Here is a 16,043-nt window from a genome sequence, read left to right on the forward strand (position 1 = left end):
AATGCAGTGACTAATCTCATGTCTCATGTCCTTTTTGTCGGACTGCGATTACATACCATCCTGAATAACTTACTCGGAGAGTCAAAATTGACTCGAGTTTGAAGCTTAGCCGGTCTTAACTCAGGGCATTCTCCCAAATTGGTTAGTCAAGGTGGGCCCACTGTTCTAGTCTCGCGGCATGAGGCCTATTTTGGTGACGTGGTAAATCCCTAAGAACCGCCAGATAGGGCTGTCTACCTGTTCCCATCTTTGAGCTCCTACCACCGGATTAGATAATTATATGTTAGAGAAGACTAGAAGTAGTTTCTATGAGCAGTCGCGCCATTCCATAAAGATGGCCAGAGGCACCTGAAATTCTATTTGGGGAATTGATCTGCCTACCCATTGCCCCCCGTGGTACGTCTAGAACAGAAGATTGGCCCTTATGTCAAGCCTTCGGATCTCCATCGGGAGCCGCTTGGACCAGTTCAGTATAGAGCGCTCGCTCCACTGCTAATCCTTTAGCTTTCCAAAACATGGCCCACCCATGATGCTCAGTCATATGAGCAGCCAAAAGCCAAACGGAACTCCATTATCCTGCGCACACGGGCATCCGGAGTGAGACATCTTGAATGATCATACGAGCCACTAATACTGATATTGAGTCTACCAAGAAGCCATACCATCATCTCTGGGCGATGGAAAAATGTTATAAAGTCTTCAGGATAGACCCCATCTTACTGCTGCAATTCACGCTTCCCATTATCAAACTTGGTATTATCCGTCAAAATGAACGCTCTCATCTCTCTCTCTAAGGCTGGACTCCTTGTCACCTTGGTGTCCGCCGCTGCTGCCGCATCATGCTCTACAGAGTCTGGTTTTGAAGTGACATTCTATGGATATCCTGACAACTCCCCCCCTGGTGCGGATATCTCGTACGATTGCGGTCGTGGCTACACTGCGGGCGGTAGGTTGCTTACTCCTTTCTTCTAACCAGAAAACCCTTTCTGACATTCCCGCTCCTGCAGGCACCGGTACCCACAATGATCCCCTTACCTTCGCTACGGCCCCTGGTGAATTCAGCAAGTGCCAGGTCATCTATTCCCCGTATCTTCAGAAGTATCTCCGCTTTGAAGATGAGTGCGAGCAGTGCAGTACGTTGAAGATCTACTAACACAGCAATAATTATGTACTAACCACGGGGCCTGCAGCCAGCGACTATCACGATGGAAAGCTGCACATCGACATCTGGACCGGTTCCAGCACCTCCGATGGCGGTAGCAAGCAGCTCTCTTGTGAAGATTCTCTGACTCCCTCGGCATCTCAAATTGTTGTGCTCAACCCACCAAGCACCTTGGCCGTCAACTGTATGAAACCTATTCTGCTATCCTTGTTCACATGCTAACTGAAGTTCGACATTAGCTGGCGCCCTATTCTCCTCCGGAACTTGCCATACTTCCAACACCTATCCGTCCGCATCCCGGTCGAAATCGACCTACTGCAGCGGTTCTTCCTCCTCACCTGGCTCCGGCGGCACTACCTGCGCCTGGGAAGGTCACTGCGAAGGTAAGGACCCAACTTTGCCCTGTCCCACATCGTGGCCAAGAACACCCGATCACTTAGTGCTACTCTACTCTCTTGCCGGATAAGCATTAACCGTGTGAAATGTAGGTGCTCCCTGCTCCTCGGACGACGACTGCTCCGATCCCTGGGCCTGCTACAATGGAAAGTGCGGTACCGGCTCTACCCCGGTCGTTACCAATTGCGCGTGGGAAGGCCACTGTGCCGGTACGTTTCTACCCATGAAATAACTCATGTGCAGTATCATTAATCCCTTGATGGATAGGCACTCCCTGCTCCAGCGATAATGATTGTTCCGACCCTTGGTCCTGCAAGAGCGGCGTTTGCGCTTAAGCTCGCCCACGGTTGTTGGGGCTTGTTATTTGCAGGGTCATGTTCGAGCGCTATTTGAGGGAATATCTTGAGACCTCGAATGTATCTTTGTTAGGTGAATTTATAAATTGGAAGTGTATGACACCAAGTCAGAAACCTGGTTTAGACATTGTTACCAGGACTCGTCGAACCCGAACAGAATCTATTTAATACTGTAGGTGCTCTAGAGAATAACCCGGCAGAGTAATGTACACGAAATTTAGTATTCATGCCTGTTTCAAGACCAGTCCCGAATTTGGAGAGTGGAGGGCCGGCGCCCATTCTGAGCATACATTGTCCGCCGTGAGGAGCCACCCACAGGGCTTGACCTCCTTTATCCAGGTTTCATCTTCCTTATCTTACAGCAGCCATGATTCACCTCTTCTGCAACAGCCTTCGCCACCCCTTGAACCAGTGCAGTCAAACTGACTTGGAGCTGGTCATGGATGGCTTTCGCTCGCATGGTAGCGCACCTGTGGCCGCAGGACCCCGCGGCATTTGGAATGTAGTGTGAGTACGTGAAGAGCGTGAGTCAGGAGATACATCGTCTTGCGCACAGCGCAATAACTAAAGCCGGAGGCGGAACGGGGGTCGGGCCCATGCCATAGGCATGGTTGACCAATATTCATAAAAGATTTTAGCAACTTCCTTCCATGGTACCTATAGCCTCACAGATACAACTTGAAAATATATCAATCAAGAATATCACTTTTCTAGAATACGTTAAGTGTCCGATACGAACCAGAGATATCTGCCAGCACATTTCCCAATCTAGATATATGTTTTCACTAGCGATGACGATTCAGCGAATATAAACATATAATTGGAACTTCCTATGAAGAATGCGGGACTGCAGCTCGGCTAATAGCAACCAAGTTTTCAACAAGGCTTACAATCGCTGACTGAGCGGCCGTAAGGGAGTGATCGACAATCGACCTAGCGGTTTCCGAGGATGGCTACTTGGTCAACCACGGAGCTACATCCTTTGGAAAATCCTTGCTCATGAGTGGGATATAAGCAAAGCTCTCAAGAATTACAATCAATAGTCAACATGTAAGTAAGACACGTCTTAAGACTATCACATACGACCACAGGGTGTGGAAAACAGGGCTTCCCGTCCGCTCAGCCGTACTTAAGCCACACGCCGGGAGGTTAGTAGTTGGGTGGGTGACCACCAGCGAATCCCTTCTGTTGTATGTTTTTCTTGTTTTTATTGCCGAGGTTTATCGTCAATGTATAGATAGACCGTTCTATCTCAAATATCGTGCCTACGCCCCTCAGATCTTCCTGTACTAATCGCTATGCCTATCGCAGATTGCCGCCTCGACTGGGAAGCTCTGAACATATATCCACCTGACAAACAACAAGAACAACGAACCTGATTTTTCTACATGATGAATCGAAGAGAACATAATATACATCAACAGACCTGACATAGAACTGGAATATGGAAAGTACCTGAAATGATATGACTAAGACTAAGATGCAAGACAAGAAGAACAACAGATGGAACTCCTCTCCATCAGGTCATCCCAAAGCCACTCTAAGCCGGCACAGTCGTGAACCTCGTGGTATACGTGGTCGCCGTCATCGTGCAGAGCCTCTCACATTCAATCTGCGCGTTCTCAAACACTTGGTTCTCGCACGCCGCGTGAGCACGGGGCAGAGTGGGACACGAGATCATTCCGTAGGCAATGATATCCCGGACACACGAGTAGTAGTCACCGCCCTCGCACAGGCTGCTGAGGACGGAAGTCGGCACCACAACTGTCTCGGTGACGGTGGCGGTCTTCACGGTCGTGCTGGATCCGGAGCACTCGGTCAGCAGGTAGCCGGCGATATGGGTGGTGGACGAGGCCTCGCAGGCGAGCACGTCGCCCCAGAGGTCAGTGGTGGTGAATGGGTAGGGGTTGTTGGGGTCCCTCGTGGTCGTAGGCTGGGTGGTGCTGGTGGACTTGGGGAGCGCCGTGTAGCCGCATGGACCGGCGCTGCCGCTGAGCGTGAGCAGGTAGCCTGAGTAGCCCTCGCAGATGCAGTTGACCCCGCCGCTGCCGGAGTCTGGGTCTTGGTGCGGGTAGCAGCCGATGGTGAGGCGCCGCTGCTGTCTGTGCTGGTCGTGGTGGTCGCTGTGTAGGTGCTGGGCTGGCTGGCGGGGGACGGCCCCGTCGTGGTTGTCGCAGCTCCGGGCGTGGCTGTACCGTACGCGCTGTAGATTGACCAGGCTGCGTTCCAGTCGGCTGTGTAAATGTCTGTCTCGTAATCATCCCATGAATCCACGCCGCCCAAGAGTACGGGGGCCGCCGAGTAAATGTCCGACGTGGTGGTCGCCGTGGTGTCACAGCCAACCACATCTAATGCGTCATGTCAGCTAAGTCTGCAAAAAGTAGGGGAAACGTCATACCTCTGCATGATGTGGGACAGGAGCTCGTGGCGGCTTGGGTCACGCAGGCTACGTTGCAGGAGCTGTAAGTCGAGGTCTCACACTCCTCATCAGTGTCGCCCGGACCGCCGGTGGGAACGGGCTTCGGTCTGTTAGGATTGTTGCCGAACTTGTTTGGCGCTGGAGGTTTGTGAGTATGACTTGCACAGAAGAAATGTTAAACAAGGAAGACGCAGAACGTACATTTGCCTCCACCGCAGTTAGTCCAACAACGTGTACAAACGTCAAAGGCAGAGTTCCAAAGCCCGACAAGCCCCTGATGGCAGTTCTCACCACACACTGCCTTGTTCGTGCACTTCGGCTTGGGTTCTCGGCGGTGGTGCGTGACGTGGTGCTTATTCTTGCCATCATCGTCGCCTCCAGTTGAAATGATTCCGATGACTGTGGTTGTGGAATAGGTGGTAGTCTTTGTGGGTTCAGTAGTTGAGGTCGGCGAGTCCGAGGGAACGCTTGACCCGGGCCTTGTGAGTCAATGAGGGATCCACGACCGACATAGACCGAGATGTCTGTCTGTAGATTCAAGGGAATCCCGGTGGTGCTCTCTGTCGCGACGGCATTGAGCTTGCTGTCGATGTCGTGATCTGCTACCCAGCCCCAGACATTCTCAAAGTAACCAGAAGCCGACGAGGTGACGTGCATCAGCATAGCAGCTGCCATGCGGTCCTTATTAATTCTGGAGCCTGTAGGGCAATTCTCAATCCCCAGGTTACCGGCAGTGGTACCTCCCACGCGCAAGTGGCTGTCCCACATGGCAGCGCTGCCTTGCGTGCTCTCGTGCACATTCCATTCCATCAACACAGCACCGGCAGTGGCACCCTTGACGGTGAAAGGCGTGTCCATGATTTCGATGACACTTTCATCGTCTTCATCACCAACCTGGACTACCACTGTAGGGTTCTCCTCGTCCGCGAAGGCTGATCCCGTACCCATAATCTGACTCCAGCCAGACCCAATGATTTTACTGCCACCAGGCACCTTAACGGTGTCTTCGACAAGATACACACCACCTGGGAAGTAGATCACCGAGCCCACATTACCCGACAGAAGGCTGTTGATGGCGGCAGTTTGATCACCTGTGCCATCGTTTGAGATGTCATTGGCAGTTGCAACGATTGGAGTCTCGCTCTCGTACTGCGGCTTAGCCCGACGATAGTAAGCCCCCGAGCTATCAAAGAGAACTGATGGCTTTTCTGGAGCGGGATCCAGGAAGCCTGTCTGCTTGCCGCCCGAGCCATCGGGCAGGTAGCGATAACCCATGGACCACGAGTTGAAGTACAAGGCGTCGGTGGACCCTTTGAGGATAGTATCTTCGCCGCTGATCATCACCACCGCGGCCGAATTCTCGAAGGGAAGATTGTCCAGCACGATATGGGGCTGCACTTGCATACCCATGAGCAGTACATATCACATGCAAAGCATTATTTATGCAACAGATCCATGGAACGTAGAGGAAGGAACTGATTATCTCGAGGTCAACATTAGGCATCTTCGCAGTTGAGGACAATGAAAAAAGAACGTTCGTTGGAGCTATAAACCCGATACATTGCACTTGTCAGCAAGCTGTAATCTAGCACATAGGATCAGACTAAACTGTTGCGGGATCGATTGAAATGCCACATATCTTCCTGTTACGCACGCGCGTTCTCCGCAAAGTATTCCTGCCGGATCCCGACGAACAAATCCCAGGTCTCAACTGGGCAGCTTGCTCTTTCGAACCGACGGGCGATCTCATAAATCATTTTCTCTGCCCTCCCGGCCAGAAACCATTCGCCGCGGAAGGGGCGCAGCAAAATCGCATAGTATGCCAACAGGAGGAGGGCAAAGGGGCGATCCTGTTGGAGCAGAGCCAGGTATGCAGGTGTCACGCGCATCGGCCACGCGTTGAGCGCATCCCAGACGGTAGCCGCTGCACCGCGGTGGCGGAGGAAAGCAAAGGCCACGATGAGCTGGACGGCGGCGTCGTGGTAAACGGCGTAGTCGACCTCGTTAGGTGACTCGGCAGCCACTGTGGCGAGGAGGATTGCCAGCAACGGGTCCTCATAGGGGTCGTGGAAGGCGACACTGAGGTTATCCTGCCACAGAGCGGCGAATGGCCCCAAGGATCCCGCGGTGAGCTCGTCCCAGAATGGGCAGAGCATGGAGCAGCCATTACGGAGGATATTGATCCAGTGCAGCTGCTGGTCGTGGCCGTCGCTGAGGAAGAGGCGCGGATCCTCAGTCTCGGAGTTCAGGGCACAGATAACGAGGAAGAAGGAAAAGGCCAGGACCGCTTCAGAGTTATCACGGTCTACGTGGAGAGTGGTCTGGCGAAACTCGGGGACGGCTTGATCTTGGTGTCGTAGCGATTGAACCAAATAATATCTGCGTTTGAGTGGGTTAGCAGACGCAAGGTGCAAGGCTGCACACGCCATGACACCATGTTTTAAGAAGGGGAATTGAGACGCCAGCGTAATGACAATCCCCCCAAACACTCTTTCTGTCTCAGTATTATAGGCGAGGGTCTTGTAGGTCGAAGTTTTGTAATGGTCGAGAAGTTCTTGATCGCTGATGATCAAAGATGAATGCTGGTTCAATGACCGAAATCGAACAGTGTGGTCACTCATCGCACTGTGCGGTTCACCGCTTCTCAATTCCTCGGACCTGTCCAACTTGGATGCAGGAGATGGAGCCAGTAGAGCGGGATTCGTGAAATATTTGAGGGCATTGCCCCGGAAGAAGGTTTGTAGTGGCACTGGCTTGCATCGAGCGCTCCCATCAGAAGCAGGAACATGATGTAGACAGCGCCAGTGTTGCTCCATGCGCTTGTGAGTAACGCAAAGGTAAGCACACTCCTCGAAACAGCACGCAAATCCCTCTTGTATAGGTAAGAATGGCACTGGAAACTGAGTTTCATCGGGCAAGACAACATTCTCAGGCTGGACCAGCTCGCATCCCGAAGCAAAGGCAACAAAGCTCCGGCGAGTTGAACGATGAATTTGGTGGATGTCCTTCATATGGCGCGTGATTGCGCCTGGCTGAATGGCGTAGCGGCAAGTTAAACAGATTAGGACCTGGTATGTGGGCAGGTAATGCAGTAGTTGAGATGGAGTCGTCAACTCCATAGCCTCTCTAGCCTTTGAAGACATGATGAAGAGAGCCAGACAAAATTGCAATTATCTTGACAGGTTGCGTGTCGGGATCGTCGTAAGACGGGCAGAGAACAGGGATTGTTAGTCAGCACATCAGGCTTACTACTGAGTCAATTGAAAACTATATAACTTAGTGGGGAGATAGACTATCAAATCTTAGATAACAGGTCATCCACGTCTATCACTTGCCGCATCTCCGAAATCGTTTCATTCCACACCCGAATCTGTGTGACTTTCCCAGACTCACTGCCACCATATCCCGCAAAGGGCGAAAGCTTGTTATCGCTCAGATAACAGCCATTAGATGACTCTCCAGCAAGCACTACAGAGTGAACTAAAGTTCGTGCCCCCATTGATACAGATCGACCGATCACTCTCTTCATCCCCGTTAAGACCTTGCCAAATGCGCCCTCGGCCGTGCGGTGCAGCTCTGAGCCATAGCAGAAGCCGGGATTTACCAGGTTGAGGATGGTTCCCGTTGCGCATTTGTCGCTGGGTCGATGTTGAAACAGCTCGAGAAAGAAAAGCTGGTAGAGCAGTTTTGATGTATAGTATCGATCGCCCATGTCAAAGTGCTTTGGGTTGTCCAACGCCTGGATCAGTGGAACTTGCTCTTTCTCGGCGATCTGTGCTTCCTTGAACTTGGCCCACGCGGCGGTTTCGCTGCCAACAATAGAGATTACCGGGCGCGGTCGGTTCACAGCTTGGGTGATCTGGACATCAAGCACTGGTAGCAGCAGCAGCGTCAGGAGCGCAGTGCTCAACCAGTTGATCTGGATACTGCTCTCGTGGGAGGTGGAGTCGTTCAGTGTATAATGAAAATTTGCTACTCCGGCGTTGAGAAGTGCAAAATCGATTGGAATCCCTGACTGCTTAAGGCGCTCGACAAAAGCAGTCACACTGGCATAGCTTCCTAGATCCAACTCCCAAACTTCAATCAGGGGAGGTTCGGCAGAAGCAGGCAGCAATGTGAGAAGGGATTGACGGGCAGCTTCGCCCTTGGAAGTACTACGGACGGCCAAAATTAGATGGGATAAGCCAAGCCCCAGTAGCTGTACACAAGCCTGATAGCCTAGCCCAGTGTTGGAGCCTGTGACCAGCCCAGCCATGCCGCGAAGGGATGTAGAAGAAGGTGCCTTGCTGGGGCAGACCAGAAACTGGCGATAAAGAAAACCAGGATATGTGTTATAGAAGACCATATTATTGTGATGAAGAATGATGGTAGTGACGGGTTCGAGGGTAGAAAGGACAAGCAGGAATGTGTGCCCTGGTCCTATATATATAGTATCTGGTGAGCTGTCAAAGCAGGGAATATACTAGGGCTTGGCACGGGGGAGGAAATCGACGGTGCCGTCCCAGAAGATGATTGGCTGGCCCGGATTTAACCACTTCACCGTTAGAACCGAAGTGCCGTTCCCTCGTATTCTGTGTCTTCTTGGTGTCTGACGGTCAGACCATGGCACACGGACTTAAGGCTAACGCGGCAAAGCAGCCGACCTTTTAGGATTGAAAATAAATCTAACGTACTCTATCAATGTAGCCGCCTGGCATCTATTGCCGGTTACTCCAAGCCGCTGATGGTCGTCTCCTTGTGTAGCCTTGGTCATGCCCTACCCGTTCAGGTTCATTATGGTACATTATTAGCATAGATTCCATCCTGGCACACGGAATACCGCAACTAATGCCAAATGAACGACACATGAGGTGTACGCTATCAAAATGCGCCATCATCCTCCGATTGGGATATTATCTACATGTATGCGATGCAAGGTGCAGCACTTATGACGGAGTGATAATGCCTGCAGGCCGCCTAATTGGGTGAATAGGCAGCGAAAACCCCCGATAGTCAACTCAGCTCCACGTTTCTCCAAACTAGGCTGATTTGTTGTGAGTTAGCCCTCCGTTAACTCACTTCCTATAGCTTGCCCCTCTGTTCGGGATCTCTGTTGAACTTCTCATGCTCACTAATCACGCAGAGCTCCCCCGTTTCAACGTCGTAGAATTCGGCTTTGGTCAATACAAGACGCTGCCCGAGACTGATCACTTGACATACAGCTCGAACTTCAGTACCCACTGGGAGGGAACGAAGGTAAATTGTGCGCAAGTTGCGACTGACGCCTGTATCAGCGAATCGACCCGGAGTGGCGGCAGCGACAATAAGTATGCTTGTGAGATTTTCGACCAGGGTCGCGATATACCCGCCATGGAGATGCATCTGGGGCCCGCACATCGATTCCTTCACCACGAATCGACAGGTCACAGTTGCATGGGGATGCTTAGCCAATGATTCAATGCGAAGATTTGCATGTTCAGCAGTGACGTCCCAGACCTAATGAGAAAACTATGAGAAGAGACTTCTTTCTAATGGCGTCAGAATAATAAAAGAACGTACGTCTTTGAGCTCCTGATGGCCAATGAAGCGAAAATACCAAAAGACCTTCTTCTCAAAGTCATGAGCAATATTTTTGGGCGCTTGATAAGACAGAATGTGCTTAGGCATCCTGCAATGAATGATGAACGAAGGTAGAGAGTCGTTGGGGCGAAATCCGAGCTGGAGGCTGTCTTTATTGCTATCTATGTAACAGGCGAGAAGTATCACTAATTATATAGGATTTGAAGTAGTCGATGTTACTGAGCGGTGGTATCTCGACGTGGATATTTGAGTAGTAACAATGCATCATGCAAGTGGACCTAACTAGGGATTCGGCATCTTTTCCAGGTCCAGATGACAATGAGGATCTTGTTAAAGGCAGCAACAGATGGCACTATCTTCAAGAAAGCTGAAGATCTTTGCCGGAATTGTTAATCGCTAGACCTGAGATGCAAATTGATTTTTATAGAGCCAACACTGTGAACAGGGACTGGCGTCATGCAACATTCCCAGATCGACGGGTGGCCGTGCACGCATCTACCATATGGACTGCCTACTGATCATTGAGCTGGACATCTGATACTCTTATTGATCAAATATGTCCAATGGCATCTGACTTGAACTCCGACTTACGTAAAGGTATTGGCCCCCGCTGTAGCCTTCAATCGTTGATTACTGCAAGGATGGAGAGCTTCCGCTTCCAAGAACAAGATTATGATTATACAGACATACGGAATATTGAGACCGGCGAGAAATATGATGTGGAGAGAAAAGGCTGGCCAGATTTCTTACATACTCGGTCAGAGGTCACTCGTCTTTTGGAGCTCCTGGATTCATTAAACCTGAATCTCCTGGATACAGAATGGGGAAGCGTCTACGCAGCTAGTTCCAGTACACGCATTGTATCGGGACAAAACAGCTTGGATAATATTGAAGTGAATATACTCAGGGCTTCAGTATCGCTAATAAAATCGAAAATAACAGGATCGCTGTCTCATTATGCTCTCACTGGCAGTCTTGTATCAAACAGAACGAGGCAATGCTGCAATGTTCTGGTTGAAATTCTGGTGATTCATGCGAGAACTGAATACCGAAGTGTACTCCGCCGATTGTCATACCCCAGACAACCGTTCAAGTATACTCATTTAGAATCTTCTTGCTAAGATCTAAGGTTTGTATAGGCTGCTTCAACATAATTTTGCCGGAAGAAGTCCAGCGGATATCTCGGGAGCCATTTTCTTCCTTCCAAGTAGATTTCCTCAATTTCGCACACAGTTTCAAGCCCAACCTCCTCCATGAGCTCGCAGGGCCCCCTCTGCACGTGCAGACAAGATTTGAATATTCCATCAATTTCCGTCGGGCTTGCAACGCCATCTGCGAGCACCATCATGACTTCGCGCTTGATAGCGGCCCAAATGCGGTTTGCAACAAAGCCCGTTGAGTCGGCTCTGCACAGAAATGGATGGCGTCCAAGTTTGCGGAGATCCTGCAGCAGGAACTCGATGGTATCGGGACTTGTATTCCCGCATGACATGAGTTCGACCAGGGGTGAATGGGCGGGGGGAAAATAATGAGTATTGAGGATACGGCGTTGACCCTCGGTAGCAATGCCTTTGACCAAGATGCTACTCCGGATCGTGGAAGAGTTTGTCGTGATGATAGTCTTCGATCCACAAAGCCCGTCCAATGTCTTCATCAGTCGAGATTTTGCATCAATGTTCTCGGGAGTACATTCGATAACCATCCAAGCATCCTCGACTGCTTCTTTCAACTCAAAAGCGACCTTCAATCTTTCGAGTTGTTCAGGTGTCTGGTTTAGTTGTGATTTGACCCAACGAAGGGCCTCGTTCGCGACGCTCTCTGTCGTATCATATAAAATCACGTCGCGATCATGTTGAACATAGAGAAGAGCAACCTGGCGGCCGATAGTGCCACATCCGATAATGGCAACGTGCGCGCTCGCATTGTAAGTGACAGCCATAATGACTTGCAGACACTGCGTTGGGAAATGGTATTAAGAGAGTAAGTTGGTACGAAAAACTTTGGTCTCTACTTTAGTGCACAAGCACACGATCAGGATATAAATACGTTTAAGTCTTCAAGGTGCAACAACGAGTGACCGAAGATGCAGTGATATACGTCAGTCTCGCTTTGCGAAAGAGTGTGGTTGTCTCCTCCTATGGCAATCGTACCTGCACAGCTTGGTCCGCCACACTGCCTTCATAATGTTATTTTCCATTGTCTACGCATGCCACACAGGATTATGTGCCCGGCTAAGCCTGTAGGTGAACTGTTTCCTGTGTCGCACCTGTGCAGCAGCGGCGGATCCAATTCCTGTACTTAAATGTATGATCATCCGGAAACAGAAATAGATCATCCACCCCCTTACGGGCAAAAAAGTCGCCGCACCACTTATGAACCACCAATGACATGTGCTAGACGTACCAACTTCGCCTTCAATCATTCGACGGCTCTGTACACATCACTAATGTTCCAAGATCCTTTGCGACAATGTCATACCAGCTTGCGTCAACTACCTTGTTGTCCACCCAAATTCTGAACCGCATGACAGCCCAGTATGGCCAGTGCCCTTAGTACTAGATTTTGCTTGCGAAAGGAGGCTTCCTGTCATTACGATTTATCGCCACACCTCATCGGCTCTGAGTGGTGCAGGCTGCTTGGGCGCCTTAATCTTCATGGGACTTCTAAGGAAAGGAGGGTCATACCCTGCACCCAAAACGAATATTCTGGCCAGGGCTTGATGAATGATTGCCAGTACTCTGGAGTCATGCTTAGCGGATCAACGCACGATTTCGTTCATCGAACCTCAAAGCCGAACCTTCCAGAGACCATCCACTCCAGATCAGGTGCAGCAGGATCGCAGGATGGGCCAACAGCCAGCAGTATCAAGGCACTGGTGTATGACCCAGAGTCAATCACAGTAGCTTCTCCGTGGTGAAGCGCAGTGGCCAGAGACTAGAGGCATATCAAGTCGTTCCCGCATATGTGCAAAAGCCTTCTGCCAGGCTTACAACACGATACCTGCAGACAGGATTATCGTACCGGTGCTCTAGAACACAGGATGAAAGAATTGAGAAAAATCAATTCTCGAAGTTGGGGGATAGCGACCTTGGATGGTCTCGTCAAATGACCAATGCACTTCGCAAGACGTCATGCACAGCACAGAAAAGACAGCATCGGCTGCCTCAGGCAGAGACTTTTGTTCTAGCCCTACTGGGTATAGCCATCTTTGGCCTCGTCAAAGAACCCACAGTTGATAACAGCTTAAACCTGTTCCGGTTTGCCGATATACCCGGACCCTGAGCAAGTTGGCCAATGACAACGGTATCTTGCCGCACAATAGGGGCTCATCGTATCTTGGACCTAAGGTGGGTACTGGATAGCACTTAATGTGGACCACGATCATGGTCGAAAATGCTGCCTGGCCTGCTCTGCCTAAAGGTTTATGATTGATGGCTGCACGGCTGTGTCTATCTTTCAGTCACCCCCTCTTACGCCCAATCTTTGTTTCAATTCCTATCTTAGAGATCACTTGCAGCATTTGCCTTTGCCATGAAGACTGCATCGTACGCAGTGCTGGGCGCACTGGCGCTTCCGATAACCTTGGCTCAGACCGGAAGGTCTGGTTGCTACACCAGTATCGGCGACATGGAAAAGGTAGGCACCTCCGTGTTCCAGTCCACAGGATCATGCATGAACATGTGCGGTAAAGCCGATGGCTACTACTACGCCATAAAAGGCGAAGACTGCTGGTGTGGCAAGCAGCCACCCGCCTTTGAGACAGTCACGAACGACCGAGCCTGTAATCTCCAGTGTCCGGGCTATCCCCACGACTATTGTGAGCTTGGTGCCCCTTTCCATTGATCAAGTCTGGTTAACCGGACTTAGGTGGCGGCAATGGCGTTTATTCGGTTGGGGAGATGCCGGGCGATCATCCGAGTGAATCCAGCGGAGGAAGCACCACCACAGCGTCCGCGGTGTTGACTACGAAGCCGAAGCCCACGACCACACAAGCTTCGTCTGCCGGTGTTTCAGTAGTGCCATCAGCATCAGCCGGGACGATTGCTGCTTCCTCCTCTGCCGTATCTACGCCCAGCAATACCCCGCTAGCGAGCGCCGTTCCTGCTAATTCTACTTCGGGGGCTAACCGTCGCTTTCGAATGCTCTTCATCTAGCTTCTAGAAGGATGGGTAACAAGCATGATCGTGAAAATCATTCCTTATCGTGGTCTGGAAAGGCAGAATACGAAGGAGTCTATCGGGATGTCCCAAGCTCTAGCATTTGTAACAAAAGAATCTTTGTCGGAATGCAAACAATCATCCGAAGATTATATCTGCATTCAAAGCAATTCAGGGATGCAAGAGCTACAAGTGATCAATGACAGATTTAATTACTTGCGAGCTTGTCAATGGAGCCTTTTTTTTTTTTTTTTTTTTTCGTGGCGACCAGCAGGCACCCTAGTGCCTCAGGCATGAATTCGGCTGATTCCGACCCAAAATCCCTACTGGGAATAGCTTCATCTTCGCTCGTCTTGGCAACTGGTTTAATCTTTTTTTGTCCTGCCGAGAAATCCCGGCCCTGAACCTAGCCAATTGAAATACCATTCAATATATGTCTCAGAATAGGGGCACGCCTCATTCAGTGCACAGTGGAGCAAGGCCATGACTACCTACAATTGGCCAAGCCAACAGGAGCCTCACGCGGGGTTACATTTCGGCCCCCAGTCCCTGCAGCTAGGATCAAACTAAAATGAAGTCTGCGGATAATTCCCTGCTCCTGAACGTCTGCACTGCCCGCCCGGTCATGATTATAATAACTTAAACTTAGCACCTTTCCCGCCCTATCCTGACCTGAATATCTCAAACCACCTATCGCAGTGCTCAGAATTCACGATGATTGCTGTTTCTTCCAATTCGCTGGGCGCTCTGATGCTCCTACTTGGCTCAGTTCAAGCCCTACACTGGGGCACATACGCCTGCATGAAGAGCTCAGGGGATATGACGAAGCTTGGCTCATCCCCCTACCAATCCGCCGGGCTCTGCCAGAACTTGTGCGAGAAAGAGAAGGGTTCCTTCTTTGCTCTACAGCACGAAGACTGCTGGTGTGGTAGCCAGCCGCCTGCCTTTGGCAGCATGGGTGGCGTGTGTGAGGACGATTGCCCAGGCTTTCCCGAAGACAAATGTACGTGTAAACCCCGCGACTATGCCGACGTTTATAGGGGTTTGTCTAATTGATACTCGGGTTGCAGGTGGCGGCGATGGCGCCTACTCAGTGTGGGAACTAGAGGACGATTATTCGAACCCCAGCCTTCAAACCAGCACCTCCACTGCGCTTGTTTCGAAGGCGATAGCTTCCTCTTCCACCGGTATTCCTGTCGTGGCCTCGGCGTCAGCAAGCGTGACGCCTTCCTCTGCTGCCACTCCTTCGGCGACTACGCCTGTCACCCCAGCTGTCCACACCAATTCGGCTAGCCGTCGCTTCCGAATCTTGTTCTTCTAGTGATGTGGTCAAGAACATATAGTTGATGACCCGGGGAGGCTGGCCTGTATGATATGGTGCTCTGACGGTATTTGTCTTGCTTGGGTCAACAAATCGCAACATTGCTTCGGGTCATCACTCGTTGTATTGCCATTCATCTACAGTGCTAAGCCTGTTGTACCATTTCTGATTCCTGCCTCTCCGCCCTGGTTCGTTGACTTTCACACCCACGTAGCTACGCTTCTTATCGGATGGGGGTAGCGATATAGTCTTCAATCAATCCAATCAGTCCTTCACCGGTTCGCAAGGGAGGTAAATAATATTGATGGCGCCTTAGAAGCGTGGTAACCATGATGTACGTAGCCAGGGAAAAACTATCCACACTGGCGAGCGAGCCAGTTGATCCGGGCCCACCAGCGCGCCACTTGTTGCATAGACACGCATAGAGTGGTATATGGTTTTCTGGTGCATCTCAGACTTGAAGTACTAGCATGTGTTGATTGAAGCAATTCCTGAAGTCGCTCCCCCACAACTCCTGGAGTTATATACTGTACTTGGTCCAGCGCCTTCGCCCCTGGGAAAAATCGGCGTTGTATTTTCTCTGGTGTCAAAATGGTAATTTCTTTACTTCTTTCATGGCCTCTTCCTGCTACTTTGTCCGGTTATCCTGCTAAACATTGCACAAACTAGGTAT

At 50.7% G+C, this 16,043-nt stretch overlaps 8 protein-coding genes across 8 annotated transcripts; 3 read left to right on the forward strand and 5 right to left on the reverse strand.

The window, feature by feature from the left end:
- Positions 1-638: 638 nt before the first annotated feature.
- On the forward strand, positions 639-1,893 carry BO97DRAFT_450076 (uncharacterized protein; the record flags this gene model as incomplete). The annotated part of the gene is made up of 5 exons (XM_025698901.1): positions 639-946; positions 1,008-1,133; positions 1,191-1,346; positions 1,402-1,545; positions 1,826-1,893. Exons 1-5 carry the CDS (start codon positions 769-771, stop codon positions 1,891-1,893), a joined length of 672 nt encoding a protein of 223 aa, XP_025552548.1. The 5' UTR covers positions 639-768.
- Positions 1,894-4,119: 2,226 nt separating this feature from the next.
- BO97DRAFT_38406 (pectin lyase-like protein) lies at positions 4,120-5,861 on the reverse strand. The gene is made up of 3 exons (XM_025693402.1): positions 4,535-5,861; positions 4,313-4,471; positions 4,120-4,262 (listed from the first exon to the last, which is right to left on the reverse strand). The coding sequence occupies exons 1-2, from the start codon at positions 5,741-5,743 to the stop codon at positions 4,361-4,363; spliced, it is 1,320 nt and encodes a 439-aa protein (XP_025552549.1). The 5' UTR covers positions 5,744-5,861; the 3' UTR covers positions 4,120-4,262; positions 4,313-4,360.
- Positions 5,862-7,580, reverse strand: BO97DRAFT_38405 (uncharacterized protein). Its single transcript, XM_025693401.1, has one exon. The coding sequence runs from the start codon at positions 7,474-7,476 to the stop codon at positions 5,980-5,982; it is 1,497 nt and encodes a 498-aa protein (XP_025552550.1). The 5' UTR covers positions 7,477-7,580; the 3' UTR covers positions 5,862-5,979.
- A 33-nt stretch (positions 7,581-7,613) lies between these two features.
- BO97DRAFT_38408 (NAD(P)-binding protein) lies at positions 7,614-8,709 on the reverse strand. The gene has a single exon (XM_025693403.1). The coding sequence runs from the start codon at positions 8,676-8,678 to the stop codon at positions 7,629-7,631; it is 1,050 nt and encodes a 349-aa protein (XP_025552551.1). The 5' UTR covers positions 8,679-8,709; the 3' UTR covers positions 7,614-7,628.
- Positions 8,710-9,394: 685 nt separating this feature from the next.
- Positions 9,395-9,979, reverse strand: BO97DRAFT_423603 (PaaI family thioesterase; the record flags this gene model as incomplete). Its single annotated transcript, XM_025696900.1, has 2 exons — positions 9,395-9,808; positions 9,872-9,979. The coding sequence occupies 2 exons, from the start codon at positions 9,977-9,979 to the stop codon at positions 9,395-9,397; spliced, it is 522 nt and encodes a 173-aa protein (XP_025552552.1).
- Positions 9,980-11,009: 1,030 nt separating this feature from the next.
- On the reverse strand, positions 11,010-11,831 carry BO97DRAFT_450078 (3-hydroxyacyl-CoA dehydrogenase family protein; the record flags this gene model as incomplete). Its single annotated transcript, XM_025698902.1, has 1 exon — positions 11,010-11,831. The coding sequence occupies one exon, from the start codon at positions 11,829-11,831 to the stop codon at positions 11,010-11,012; it is 822 nt and encodes a 273-aa protein (XP_025552553.1).
- Positions 11,832-13,270: 1,439 nt separating this feature from the next.
- BO97DRAFT_442429 (uncharacterized protein) lies at positions 13,271-14,140 on the forward strand. Its single transcript, XM_025698257.1, has 2 exons — positions 13,271-13,709; positions 13,760-14,140. Exons 1-2 carry the CDS (start codon positions 13,424-13,426, stop codon positions 14,044-14,046), a joined length of 573 nt encoding a protein of 190 aa, XP_025552554.1. The 5' UTR covers positions 13,271-13,423; the 3' UTR covers positions 14,047-14,140.
- Positions 14,141-14,677: 537 nt separating this feature from the next.
- BO97DRAFT_404892 (uncharacterized protein) lies at positions 14,678-15,646 on the forward strand. The gene is made up of 2 exons (XM_025695061.1): positions 14,678-15,052; positions 15,120-15,646. The coding sequence occupies exons 1-2, from the start codon at positions 14,764-14,766 to the stop codon at positions 15,368-15,370; spliced, it is 540 nt and encodes a 179-aa protein (XP_025552555.1). The 5' UTR covers positions 14,678-14,763; the 3' UTR covers positions 15,371-15,646.
- Positions 15,647-16,043: the final 397 nt, after the last annotated feature.

This window comes from Aspergillus homomorphus (genome assembly GCF_003184865.1).
Source record: "Aspergillus homomorphus CBS 101889 unplaced genomic scaffold BO97scaffold_13, whole genome shotgun sequence".
Taxonomy (NCBI): domain Eukaryota; kingdom Fungi; phylum Ascomycota; class Eurotiomycetes; order Eurotiales; family Aspergillaceae; genus Aspergillus; species Aspergillus homomorphus.

What these genes read in the sequence shown, in the direction of transcription:
- BO97DRAFT_404892 (XM_025695061.1), top strand. Translation starts at nt 14,764, where the DNA reads ATGATTGCTGTTTCTTCCAATTCGCTGGGCGCTCTGATGCTCCTACTT. An exon ending in AGGCTTTCCCGAAGACAAAT is followed by an intron (nt 15,053 to 15,119) that starts GTACGTGTAAAC and finishes CTCGGGTTGCAG; the next exon opens with GTGGCGGCGATGGCGCCTAC.
- BO97DRAFT_38406 (XM_025693402.1), bottom strand. Translation starts at nt 5,743, where the DNA reads ATGGGTATGCAAGTGCAGCCCCATATCGTGCTGGACAATCTTCCCTTC. An exon ending in TAACTGCGGTGGAGGCAAAT is followed by an intron (nt 4,472 to 4,534) that starts GTACGTTCTGCG and finishes ACAAACCTCCAG; the next exon opens with CGCCAAACAAGTTCGGCAAC.
- BO97DRAFT_38405 (XM_025693401.1), bottom strand. Translation starts at nt 7,476, where the DNA reads ATGTCTTCAAAGGCTAGAGAGGCTATGGAGTTGACGACTCCATCTCAA.
- BO97DRAFT_38408 (XM_025693403.1), bottom strand. Translation starts at nt 8,678, where the DNA reads ATGGTCTTCTATAACACATATCCTGGTTTTCTTTATCGCCAGTTTCTG.
- BO97DRAFT_442429 (XM_025698257.1), top strand. Translation starts at nt 13,424, where the DNA reads ATGAAGACTGCATCGTACGCAGTGCTGGGCGCACTGGCGCTTCCGATA. An exon ending in GGGCTATCCCCACGACTATT is followed by an intron (nt 13,710 to 13,759) that starts GTGAGCTTGGTG and finishes AACCGGACTTAG; the next exon opens with GTGGCGGCAATGGCGTTTAT.